The sequence below is a fragment of the Sceloporus undulatus genome, chromosome 3, assembly GCF_019175285.1.
Source record: "Sceloporus undulatus isolate JIND9_A2432 ecotype Alabama chromosome 3, SceUnd_v1.1, whole genome shotgun sequence".
NCBI lineage: Eukaryota > Metazoa > Chordata > Lepidosauria > Squamata > Phrynosomatidae > Sceloporus > Sceloporus undulatus.
The window spans coordinates 87,192,579-87,206,530 of record NC_056524.1 but is presented as its reverse complement, the minus strand read 5'-3'; the positions used below and the strand labels follow the sequence as shown (position 1 = coordinate 87,206,530).

At 40.9% G+C, this 13,952-nt stretch overlaps 1 protein-coding gene across 3 annotated transcripts in view; it reads left to right on the top strand.

The window, feature by feature from the left end:
* Nucleotides 1-13,952, top strand: part of NHS (NHS actin remodeling regulator) — a 299,178-nt gene that overhangs the window by 213,478 nt on the left and 71,748 nt on the right. The window contains exon 1 of one of the 3 annotated variants that reach the window (XM_042456411.1): nt 4,405-4,540. The exons of the other annotated variants lie outside the window; for them this stretch is intronic. Within the exon in view, the coding sequence (XP_042312345.1) occupies nt 4,507-4,540 (34 nt within the window). The 5' untranslated portion in view covers nt 4,405-4,506. Of the gene's footprint in view, nt 1-4,404; nt 4,541-13,952 lie in introns of those variants that run through there. 3 annotated transcript variants of the gene reach the window in all.

Here is a 13,952-nt window from a genome sequence, read left to right as displayed (position 1 = left end):
AGAGGACCCTTTCTCACATGGAGATAAGAATAAGCTTTGGTAGTACAAAAAGCAGATCTAGTATCCACATTTATACATATGGGTTGTCTCTGAAAATGAGATCTTCCACTCCATGTAGATAAATTGACATACAGATTATAATTAAATACTGCTGGAGCTGGATGCAGAGCCACCTGTGAATGTATAGCCTTTGGTGTAATCACATAAAGCCAAGTTACACCTGACCTTACATGTATTTGCAGATTGTTTTTTTTAAAAGCAATTTTCAATGGGAATAAGAGGCAGGGTGGATAGTGAATAGGATCAGAGTCAAAAGAATGCAACCATTTCCTCTCCAGCTATGGCCTTAAGAGCATTACTACTTCAGTATTCTTTAGGTTGGGGGTGGGGAAATATCTTCAACATCCCACAGATTGGTAAATCAGAGGAGTGAACAGTAATCCTACAGCTGCCGTTCTCTACATAGGCTGTGTTAGAGATATACAGCAGAATCTTGTATGACCATTGCATACTACATCATAGTGAATTCTGGTCAGACCTCCCTCAACCCCACTTACTGGTAAACAACCTCTGGAATCAATCTCTTTCCCTGTCGATGGAGAAGCAGCTGCACGATGTTCTCGCCACCTTCCGTGAGCAATCTCAGGTGTGACAGGCAGATAAAGGACTCCTTGTCAAAGGTCCCACGCACACTGGAGATTACGTGCACAAGGACGGGGCGGAAAAAATCAGGGAGCCATTTCTCGACCATTGGCTATTTACCAGTGAGGTTTGGAAGACTTTCATGATTTGTACATAACCCCTAAACTAGGGGCTACAAAGGGATTGGTGAATACATCGCACTTATGAATGCATAACTGTAAGTTACATATTTGTAGCTGCCCAACTGGATTCCACCTCTAATTCTTTTCTAATTTCATTCTTGAAAAAAGGTAACAAATAATTTTAGTGATTTTCTACAGTCTTCAAATTGTGCAATTTTTGAAGACTATTTATATTTCAGGAAGAAATCTGAAATATTCTTTTCTCCAGAGAAAATGTTTTCTGTAGAAATAAGTATGAATTCTCCCAGTGCTTGAGAAATATGGGTGTTTTTTTCATGTTTCCCAAAACTCAGGAAACATTTTTTGAATATTTTCATATATTCTTTTTATCCCTAGTCCCCGCTCATTCTGGGCAGGAGCCATGATGGACAACTTCCTGGCCCCTGTTTTCCCTATAAGAGAGGTTGACCTTTAAACCAGTCTGAATCCTGAGCAATCCTCCAAATAGAGGATAACATAAAATCAAAAATAGTCTTTTTCAAATAGAAGGCATCAACTAGAGGACTATCTCAGGTCGAACATAGATAGAGGACTGTTCTCTTTAAGTGGGATATGTGTCCACTCTGGATGGAGGCAGAGTGCTTGGTGGAAAGGACTTAACAGTGCTTGTCCTTAGTAATACCTAAGCAGTAGGGAGCTCATTGCCTTCATCTAGTAGCTTGCTCGTGCCTCTTTTTAAAAAGGCAATAGTCTTTGTTGCATGGAAAAAATGGTCATGAATCCATTCATAAAGTAACACACTTGCCAGTCTCTGCAGATTATAACACTTACTGACTTTTTTGAACCTATCTCTGCATCCAATAATGTCTCTTGTACCAGACATTATTGGATGGGAGTGATAACTTGGATATATTTTAATCTGGTGATAGATCCTGGTTTGATAGTAAAGAAAGAAAATAATAATAATTTGGTCACTCAGGTGGGTTATCTGTGCTGGGAGAAAGACTCTGGGATACAACCCTTTTAATTTTTCTGGACCTTTCATTACTATTATGGACAGACTTTATGGAGATCATTTCTGGACTGAAGGAACAGCATTTTTGTAATTCTGCTCCTGCCTGGAGGGACAGTAACAGAAAGTGGTGATACAATACTAAGGTTTAGCCCTATGGATTTTATATTATGGTGCCCTATGAGTTTACCACTCATTTCTCAAGCTATTTAACATTTTAATGAAACTGAGGCCGACGACAAGTATAAAGTGGTTATCAATAAGCTAAAGACACCCACTGACAATATATTCAATGAATATGGTAAGGTGGTAAATCAGTCTCCACAATCAGAACCAGAGTGGATGAAGGTCAACAAACAGTACAGCTGGTCCTCCTTATCCATGAATTTTTTATCCATGGATTCAAGCATACATGGCTTGAAAACATTTTAAAAAGTAAAAATTCCCAATAGTAAACCTTGATTTTCCATTTTGTATAAGGCACACCATTTTGCTATGCCATTGTATTTAATGAAACTTGAGTATTCATGGATTTTGTTATCCATGGAGGTTCCAGGAACCATACCCCAGCGAATAACAAGGACCCACTGTACTGACAAAATGGAAGTCAAGATAGACAACATAAGCAGAACCATGTAGAACCAGGATTTGCCAGATAAACAGAATCCTGTTCCCTTATATTTCAAGCTTTCTGTGTACTACACAGGCAGTGTGTCCTTGTGATATTACAATGGTGGGATAAGTAAGAGGTTTGGGATGGGGGGGATTAGAATTACATCTGGATGATCTAACTGTGAAACAGACATGAGAACAAGATTGATAAATGGTTGCAAAATTTGAGTTTAATAAAACCTAAATGCATATGCCAAAGAGCTCCTGCCTCAGTCCCCTTCTCTCCTTTGCAAATGCAGCATCCATAGAAACACCTTTGCGCTGAGCCAGAATGATCTTGTGATGGCTGGAAAATGTGTTGAGGTGTTTATCACACATAAAAGTCAAATATTCTCTTCTTCTGCCACTTGCCTTGAGATTTGTCTGTTCATGCAAGAACTAGAAAAGGACAGCAATTCCCTTAGACTTCAGTTAGTGTCCTGAGACCCTAACAATTCTACCATGGCCTCTCTGTCCAGTGGCGTCACTAGGGTTGGTGCCACCCAGTGAGGTAACTCATAGTGTTAACCCCCCCCCATTGACCTCCTCCCATTTCACACTCTACAGAATCTTTAGTAATGCTTTTTTGCACTAATGTTGCACTAATGTTACTCATAAATTGTACTTCCCATATATCACTGAATGTAATACGAATAGTTGTGACATAAACAATTAGCAAATATATCTTCAAATTAGAATATCATATGCACAACCTAAATGTATCTATATATACATAGTGAAGATTTGGTTAAAATGTGATGGGTTTTTTTTTTAAAAAAAAATAACAGAATAAAACATTTTATATTTTTAATTTGTTTTTTTAAAAAATTGAAATTTGAAACTTTAATATTAAAAATCCTGGGGCCTCTCCTTTCTTCTTCCACTGAGCCTCACCCCACTCCCACCATCTCTTAATGCATTTTAAATGGAAGCAGATGAATGCCACAGCCCATTTCTGCCAAAAGGTAGGTGTTTGAGGAGCAGTGGTGTCACCCCCTCTTAGGGTGTCACCTAGTGTGGTCCACACCCCCTGCACCCCCTAGTGATGCCACTATCTCTATTCCAGCATCCTTTCACACAGTGGCCAACCTTTTGCCCATGGGATGGCCGTGAGAAGCATAGAGACTGCAATACCATACTCTTCCCATCCCTTCTCCCCTGCTGGCTGATTTATGAGTAAGGTTTTGGAAACTAAAGCACTTGGAACTGAGTTACTTGAAGGGCTGTCTTCCTGCCTGCAGTTATGGAAATCAGAGTCAGAGAGCCCTCCAAGGGTGCCTTCAAGCTCAAAAGATAAGCAGAATGATACTTGAGAGGATGTCTTTAAACAGTGGTGTCCTATTTCTGAAATGCCCCCCCTCCATATTCCAAGGAGGTTTGCTTGGTTTAGCATCTATTATGGTTTTGGGGTTTATTCTGCTGATATCGATGTATTTTTACTCTTTGCTGTTATTGCTATTGTTGTATACCATTTCACTGCTCTGGTGTTTATAATTTTTTCCTGTTGCAAGGTGCCTTAAACATACATAAGTGGAGAGAGAGAATATAAGTAGTAACCAACGTGCCTATTCTTTATAGCAGTTTTTCTCTTTTTTTAATTTTCTTACTCCTTTAGGAACCTGGCAGAATTATTTCCAGACTGACACTATCCAAGGAGGGAGCAGTGCAGTGGGAACACAGAACAGATTCCAGAGATTCTTTCCTGCCAGAAAAGAGTTAAATGTCCCCTCCTCCTTCCACCTCCATGTGATGGAGAGTGAGAGCAGTAGGATTACTGTTCACTCCTCTGATTTACCATTCTGCTGGATGGTGAAGAGATTAGAAAGGCCCAGCACTTGGGCTAAACCATGTGCATGTCTCAAAGGGGGAATCTGGAGGGTGTGCAGATGTTCATGCAAAATCTGTGCCATACGTGTTTCCTGAAGGGATTTCCCCTCCAGCCTCTGGTCTCCCCCTCAATTCAGCAGGTCAGCTAGCACATATGACCAGGACTCCGAGAACTAGAGAATAGTATGCAGGAGAAGTGAAGCCAGTTGTCATTGAAATTTTTTCTTAAGAAGCATATCAAAGTGATCCAATATGGTCCTGGGGTGTTGCCTGCTGAAGAATTCAGGTATATCTGTTTATATGTTGTTTCTTTCCTTGTCAACAAGGTTTCTGTTGTAGTTAACAGATAGGAAGAGAGTGTCTTCCACCTGCTCTCTTGCTCAAGTAAAACTTGCTTCCTCGTAGGAAAAGCTTGTTTGTTGCTGGTGTTTTTAAGGTCAAAGGAGGTGTAACTTACGTCAGGCAAAGCCACAGATGGGAATGGCTAGACATACTTTGGGGAGCTTTGCTGTCCAAGAACAGACAAATATGCCTCTGCTACTCATGTTTTCATTTTACTAAATAACGTGTAGAGTTTCACTCAACAGGTACTCTGAATCAGAGCTTGGAGCAATCTGCTGTTTGGGATTTCAGCTCCCAGAACCCCCTAGATAGGGAGTTGTGGTCTAAAAAATAAAATTGCCAAACTCTGCCCCAGACTTAAAATAATATAAAGCAAGGTTGCGTGAAGTTTTGTTCTGGGCCACTTGTGCATTGTTGCCCTATAGATGCATAGTGTTTTGAGGACCAGTGCTCCTTATAGCTAGCTTGTAGCAATCTGCAGCTCAGCAATAAGCCTAACAGCAGGTTGTCAGTGACTGATCAGTTATTGTTGATACACAGCAATCTGTTTCTGATTGATTTGTGGAAAGGAAGTGACAGGTATGGGCTTAACTTTGGAAATTTTATTTAAAGAAATACATAGAGTGATTTGCCAAAAAGGCAAACTAAAAGGCTTGTTATTAAAATATTTATTTATATTGCCTTAAAAAGTAAAATCTATTTAAAATGGCAGCAACACTACTAATTAAGAAACTCTTTGCAAAATAAAGATAGCTTTATTCCTTGCTGAACCAGAAATATGGAGGTGGCTTACTGAATCTCTTTGGGCAAGGGTTTAGGGACACCAGTAAAGACAAGACCCACTATATATTCCTACTTTGCCAGTTTTATTTCCAAGGAGACGCACAGGCAATCAGAAAGTGGTAGACATTTCTTTATTGTACATGTCCAGATGTGGATGCCTTTAGTTTTGTTTTCAATATAAAAGTCAAGTGGAAGGATAGGGCATGTAGAAGATGATGCCCAGAGCTAAGCAAATGTTTCTGCACTGAAAGGCTTTATTGCCTTCTATAGTTATAGCTTTTGGAGCCTTCAGAGATTGGAGAGGAGTAGATTCATAGATCCTGGCCTCCAATTTGCTTTATCCACTTGCTTGGAGCATCATTGCCTTGAAGCATGAGTTAGGTAAAAAGTTCCTTCTTTAGAATTGTACCCAGAGCAGATAAAATTCATCAGATGCAAATGAGTGTTTTTGCCCCAAAGACATGAGAAGGAGAGCAAGACAGATCTTATGTTGAGGGGGAGAGGATTTAGTCACAGAGCTAGAAAGTGTGGGGAGGAAGCTGGAAATAAGAATTTCCCAGGACTCAGTGTTTCTCTGGAACCATAATAACAAATACAGATTAGGCAGAAATATGTGTGCCAACATAAACAGTAGAGAAATGTACAACTGTCCAAACAAAATATGCATGAGAGGCAAACTTTTTGCATTAGATATGAGACTCATTTTTCTAAAGCACTATAACAATTATTTCTCAAGGAAACTTTTATGGAAATGGATACAGAGGGAAGCTGAGGAATGCTTCGTTTGCTGTTTACCACATCAGAATGACTGAATATTTCTTCAGAATTAGCCTTCTGAAACATGTCCATATTGTCATTTTTCAAACCAAAACCATTCAAATACAACCCCCCCCCCCAAAGATTAAAGCCATCATTCTAGGCCTCCCCTTGAAAGTCAACAAACAGTAATGGCTGTTATGGTTTAAAGTAGCAAACCAACAAGAAAAACAAGCCTGGCATATACCTGGTCTTTAACTGTATCTTCTTATGCAGAAATTCATAGTGGAAAGGATTAGGATATTGGACTAAGCATTTTCACCTGCTACTGTTTACTGATCTAATTGTTATTAAGGCCACAAGAGCGAGTCTTTTATTTTCAAAGGTAGCAACCAGTGGGGCAACCAACAGAACCTTTGACATCCTCTTTACGTGATGTCCAGTTGCTTCACAATTTGTATTTTTCATTTAAAGCAGCAGTTCTCAAACTTTAGTTCTCCAGGTTAATTTGGATTTCATCTCCCAAATTGGCTTGGTCCTCAGGGATTCCAAAACTCTTGAAGGACCAAAGTTTGGGAACCCATGGTTTAAAGGATAATGAAAAATTCCAGTAATGAGAATAGCCTGTACAAAATAGGTATTTATCTTATTTTAAAAAAAACCTTTGAAGTAAATGAATCAGTTCCCACCTAATAGTCAAATAGATTTATTTATTTATTTTTACAAAAAAAACCAAAACAGATTATGGAAGAAATATTTACCTTCCCGCGTCAGAGAAAGCTACCTGTTTCCCCACACTTTTTCTTAAAGTTCAGTTTAGTTTTTCCAGATTTTGGTATGTGAGTTATCTTTTTAAAATGCAAGCCCTGTTGGGTAGTGGTACAACAGGTTCAAAAATTTTATCTAGTTCTGCTCTTTTCATCCACCTTGTACGGGATTGCTAATGTACAGCTAGGCAAATGTTTCATTATTTTTTAATTACTTTGTCAAAGGAAGATATTTAGCAGATGTAATTTTCTCTCAGCCTTTCAACCATGTAATTGGAAAAGCTATAATGGCTGTTCCATGAGAGTTTTGAGTTATAATGGTTTGGATTCCTGGCTTACTAAACTATATTTAGCCAGCTGTGGATGGGTATAAAACTCCTCTTCCTCCCTTCAGGTATCTATTGGCACTGTTATTCCTGATTAGTTTAAATAACAACTATCCATTGCCTCCTAACTGTAATACAGCCCTGGAAGATTGTTTACAGATTGTACCACTCATGTTTGGTTGACTTTATCAGAACCCATGCAATAGGAAAGGAAATTAAGTACAGACAAAGGCCCAGTACAGACTAGCACTATGTGCTGGCCTGGGGCCAACTTCAGCGCTCGGGAGAGCTTCCGAGCCCTACTTTGCTGCCTAGTCTCAGGCACCATGATGACGTATGCGCTGCAACGTGTGTACATCATCAGTCCATGAGAGGGCTCCAGTGGCACCCCGGGCACGTCCCAGAAAGAACCCTCTGAAAGCAGGTTCTTTTTATGCCTCGCAGAGGGCACACCATTTGGTTGCTACGGCCTCCATCGGGGGCACAAAGGGGCAACATCTCTCTGCCCCTTTCTCCCCGTCTGTCAAGCCCCAAAACTACTGTACTACCAATCAATCTGCCTTGAAGAGCAGAAGACAGAGCTTGGTAACATTACTTTTTAGACAATATTTCCCAGAATCCAACAATCAGCATGGTGGCCATGGTGGCTCGAGCACTCTGGGAGCTTTTGGCTAAAAAGTAACTTCTCCATCTTTTCACATGCATGTATTTTAATCTTTCTGAATCTTGTGATGCTAAGATTATGAACTGCTAGTTGAAACCATAAGTGTCAATCCCTCTTGCGGCTAATCATAAAGTAAGCAGCATTATTGGTTATTTTTATTGTACTATCTAAGGAGGAGTATTAAGCTATGCTTGATACCAAGTTGGTACCCCTGTCACTAATGCACAATATATATTTAGCAAAACAAGAAACTAAATTCATGTTTATTTGCTGACTTGCTAAGTATTCTGAAACCTTTGACAAACTACTAGAAAAAACTAATGATTCCTGCCCCCCCCCCCAAAAAAGAAGTTTAAAAAGCTTTTTAGTAACTCTTTTGCTCACTCCAGCTTTCATTCACTTTATGCTAGCTTTCACTCACCAGATGTTACAGTGTTCTGTGCTAGAGCTGATCCACCAAATGGGATCTGCAGCACCTCACAGTGGACACTGGAAATGTTTGTAAATAAATGAAGAAGGGAAAAGATTCGTTCAGGGCTTGTTCGCACCATAATTTAAAACGATTTGATGATCACTTTATATGTGCCTCGTTCACACTGGAAATGATTTCAGACGTGACTGTGATCAGTTGGAATCATGGAGAATCAAGGGAAAATGAAGCAAATGCAAAAGAATAGCTATTTATGAAGATGGATCATTCTGAAAATAATTTATTTGCAAGCGTGTTCAAGCATGTTCAACAAATGGGAACTACCGTTTGAATTTCAATCATATCGCACTGGAGGGGAGGGACTATGGCAGAAGGTTGGCAGAGGGATGTAATCCATCCCACCCTGGTTTGGGGCAAATCTGCCATTTCCCCCCTCTCAGCACTGCCTCAGTGCTGTCTTTTGGCTACCGTGGGTGCTTTTGATTTTCAGTTTTAAACTGTGCCAAGTGGTCCCTGTAAATCCCACTGGTCCTGAATCAGTTGCTTTTACATTTTTTCACTGTTGTGCTGTAATATTTTCCAGAGGTAGAACAACTTTGTGGGTGCTTTCCTTGGGGAGGGGGGGTTCAGCAGTGAGGATATCTGGCCACCCTGCCTCAGACCCAAGACGCCACTGTGTTTGTGAGTCTGGATCTAAATATCCCCCAGGAAATAAGTTGGTAATTATGTAAATCATTTTATGAGCATTGGACTAGGACTCTGGAAATCAGAATTCAAATTCCGGGTCAGCTGTGGAAAACCCACTGGGTGACCCTTGGCAAATAACATTCTCTCAGCCTCTGACAATGACTCTGAAGAAAACTTGCCAAGAAACCCCCCGGATAGAGTGGCCATAAGTGGGAAACGACTTGAAGGCAAACATCACTCACACAGACATGTGTGACAAGTAAATCTAGGCAGATTTTAAGATGATGATGAAGAAGGGGGAGTGGACAGACATGTCCTTCTTTTCCAGAGCTCCACATCCTCCATTTCAACCCCTCTGCCTGGGAGGAGGAAAATCTTACAATCTTCCTTCTTTCCCCCCTCCTCTTCTTCCTCTTGCTCATCTTCCTCTTCCTCTCCTTCCTCCTCTTCCTTCTCCTCTTCTTCCTATACATCCTCCTCCTCTTATTTTTATTTATTGATTTATTATAGTTATTTCTGTCTCTCGCTCTTTTCCCCAAAACTGAAATTCCTCAGGGTGGCTTGCGAGATTAAAAAGTGTATGCTTAACATTAAAGAAAAACCTGAACTCTTCCTCTTTCTATTCCTCCTCCTCTTTGTTGGTCCTTTGGTCAGGTTTGGACCCTTGACCCCCTCTCTTGAGCCCCCGAGCCTCCCCGGACAGGTAGTGCCCATCCTCCTCCTCTTTCTCGTCCTTGTCTTCTTCTTCATCATCCTCTGTGGTGGTCCCTGGCCAGGTTGGACCCTCCCAGACCCCTCAACCCCCCTGGTCCAGAGAGCACAGAGCTCAAGGCCATTTGTGCCAAATTGAATTAGTCAGTGGCTCTGAATCAGGGCTGGGCAAGGAGGAGAGGTGTCTCTGCATGAATGGGAAGGATGGAATCTCTCAACCATGGATGATGGGGTGCAGGCAAAGGGACCAGATCTGAAGTACAATCCAGAGCAAAAAGGGCTGAAGAGGTTTCAGGGGATTCCTTTGGTGGATTCCTTTGGAGGATTTGGCCCTGACTCCTCTGGAGGCAAAGTGGGCCCCCTTGCAGGAGTAGTGGGACAGAAGACATAGGACGACCCTAAAGGCAAAGCTATCCTGGAGTGTGTGTTGACAAGCTTTCTTCAGAGGGAGCTTTGCCACCATTGACTTCTTCCCCTGAGGAGGCATTTCTAGAAAAATGCCCTTCACTTTGATGAGGACAAAGAAGCAGAGATTTATATTCCCACGATGGTTTGGGGCTTCCATTTGGTCAGGTCTTCCATTTTGCAGTGCCTTGTCCTCCTTGGCCATGAGGACACCTGGCCACTCTGGAAGGAAATAATGACAGCAGATGCGTAGGGCCACACCTACGAGTGGTTGCATCACCAATGATGTGTGAATTCGTATCATATGATTGACATTTTTTTTTAAAAAAAAAAGACTGGGATGGATAGAATACAATAATACTGAGCATGTATTTTGTAGCGGCGCAAATCTTAGTGGGAACATCAATTGTGCCAAAAAAGACATAAATGCATGGAATAATGAAATAATTCACTTCCATAGTGGGAACTATGCATCAGCCTGAATCGATTCAGTCAATGCGACTCGCAAACCTGATTAAATGCAAGTGGGACTGAGCCTTCAATGTCCCAAATAGTTTGATGTATAAAATGGATTTATATGCTGCATTTGTATAGGAAGGAGGCCGAAGTGGGTCCCCCCCCCCCCCAATTCCATTTCTTGTATTTTACCTTCTGCATGTGGGGCAAACACAATTTTATGTGCCATTTTGTTATTTCTGCTAACATTTCAAAATTTTGGAAGCCTTTGAGAACTACAAAGAGATGGGTGTCACTAGGATTTTGTGTTTAATGTTGTTGTTGATGATGATGATGATGATGGTGGTGTGTGCCTTTGGTCTATATTTATTTGCTCACCCACCCTGTTCCGAACATGAGGGATCACTCCAGGAAAAGTTCTTAAGACTATATCCCCATGGATATAGTTGAGGATAAGGCAAGGAAAAAGGTAAAACCAACATCCACAAAAGAAGTTGAAGCTCTTTTATATTCAGCTGGTGCAACATTCCCACCTGTAATTGGAGTTGGCACACAGCTGAATTTGAATCCTGGCTTTGCCAAGGTCATCAACTGGAAATGATGTGATTATATGTGAAGTCAAAGGTTTTCATGGCCGGCATCCATATTTTTTGGTGGGTTTTTCGGGCTATGTGGCCATGTTCTAGAAGAGTTTCTTCCTGACGTTTCACCAGCATCTGTGGCTGGTGTCTTCAGAGAAATGTGATCATGTGCTATCCAGAGCTGTCTATTTTCTTTTGGATGTGGGGGCTTGTAGTGGGGAATGAGAGGAAAGGAATTGCTGGCATGCTGCTTTCCTCAGAGTCGGGGCAGTCTTCGGAGCCAGTCTCTCAGACATTATGGGATAGAAATCAGGTAATGTGACTCAAAGTTAATTTATTCTCTTTTACTTGATGCGAAAGATAGGAAGTGGCTGAAAAGATGTTTGCTTTGGTTTCATTGAATTTGGCATCATGGATTTGGATTAAGACTGGCATCAGATGCTGTGATTATGGCTCCTTCGGTTCTTCTTTGCCAGTGCCTTAGTCCAGCCTTCACTGCAATAAAGGAAGCAGATTAGTTGGGTGACCATGACCTTATTTCCATTCCAAGCAGCAATTTCTCTGTGGATCTAAGGAAGAGGAAAGGAACCAATGCCTTGGTGAATAGGGGGAGGGGCATCAATGCCTTCATGGAAACAATTTGCCCTCCTTTTGCTTGATTGCATCTATGAATGGTTGACAGGAAATTGTAATTTACATTTTTCTTTGCACAGTAATTACTCTTACAGTCAACACCCTGCCTCTGTCTAAGACTAACCATGAATGGGCTCTACCTATTAGCTGCAATCACTAAACTTTTGATAGCCTCTCTGGTATTTTAGAGGTGGGCAATTAATTCTGAAATAAGAATACGCCTGGGAATCTACACCTGGACAAACTCAGCTGAAATGGGCTTTCATGTTAATACTCTTTTCAACAGATGACTGAGTTGGCAAGGAAGGGAAGGTTGATTTTGCTTTAACTTTATACACTTGTGCACGCGTGCGCGCGCGCACACACACACACACCATATCTCCTTTTCTTATATATTACACATACACAGGAGTTTATCAGACACGGGGAATTGGAAGTATAATCCGATGGCAATCTGAATGCAATCATGGGGTTTATCGTTATTGCGTGATAACCCACTACACGCAAATTTGGGCAATGGGAAGTCAGTCTGAACACAATCATGTGGTTTCACGTCATTGTGTGATAGACTGCTACACACAAATTCAGGCAATGGCATGCTATTTTCGGGCAATGGGGAGCCAGTTCGAATGCAATTTGTATTCATGTAATTGCGCGAAACTAGCCACTTTAAGTGAATGCGTTTTGGCCCCACTTTCTTTTCATTTGAATTTAAGAGAAATTCCTCCCGTTGATAAACTCCACAGAATGCTACCTGCATTTTCTGACTCTAAGCAGAAAATAGTTAAATAAGTAAGGACTGATATAAAAGTGAGGATCAGTGTGGTATAGTGGTTTGAGTGCTGGACTATTACTCTGGATTCCAGGCTTTGGATCCTTGCTTGGCCATAGAAGCCCAATAGGTTACTTTAGACAGGTCACACTCTGTCAGCCTCAGATGAAGGCAATGACCAAAAAAAAAAAGTTTAAACAAACCTTACCAAGAAAACCCTGTGATAGGTCACTATAAGTCTGTTATAGGTGCACAACAACAAAATGAGAGCAGTAATTCATATGTCTTTTCTGATTTCCCTACCATAGTCCAGTCTTCATTTATTTTGACAATTATTCTGTTTGGAGATAACAAGCCTGGGTCCTTCCCTTGTTTTCCATTTGTTCTCTCAACTTTATAGCAATAAAGTGGGAGCTAAAGATGCCAGTTCTCATGGTAAGCAGGAGAAGGGAGGATTTTGACAGATCCAGCTTGTTTTATCAATTGCCTCCCTCCTCAGGGTTTGACAGCTCCTGGAAGCAAAGCAAAAGAGAAGGACACAGAACTGTAACACCTTGGTCATGGATAGCAGAATTGCCATTGTTAAACCTCTCTGGGAACTAATTTTAAAATAGATGGATACCATCGTTTCCCACTCTTGGGGTAGAGGGCTAGGAAACTAATATAGACATGATATTGCATTATGCACAATGTTCCTCATGCTGTTGCCCTCCAAATGCATTGGGCTATAGTTCCCATAATCCTCAGACACATTTGGAAGGCATCAACTTGGGCAAGGCTGCCTTAACAATTTGAGGGATGGAATTGAGAGTGCAAATGAAAGAATGAGTGTATGGCAGAATACTGGTGCTAAGCATGAAAAGACTTTCACCAAGGATCCATATGTCTCAACCCAATGTTCTTTGAATATGTTGGATTACAGTCTCCATCGTCTGCATGCCCAGTACTTACATTTAGTGAGACTGATTATTATTATTATTATTATTATTATTATTATTATTATTATTATTAACCTTTATTTATAAAGCGCTGTAAATTTACACAGCACTGTACATACAATCTTTTTAATTGGACAGTTCCCTGCCCTCAGGCTTACAATCTAAAAAGACACGACACAGAAGGAGAAGGGAGTGGTGGTGGGGAAGGGTCTCTCTAGTAAGATAATACATATAAAATACATAGCAATACAGGAAATGATTCAATAAAACAGACAACAAAAGAACAACAAAAAGCAAGTGACAATTATGCCATGCCTGGGAATGCTTCTCTGAACAAGATGGTCTTCAGCTCCGTTTTGAAGCTGGTTAAAGAAGTGATGGTTCTTGCTTGAGGGGGAAGAAGGTTCCAGGAGTGAGGGGCAGCAAGTGAAAAAGGGTGAATCCAGG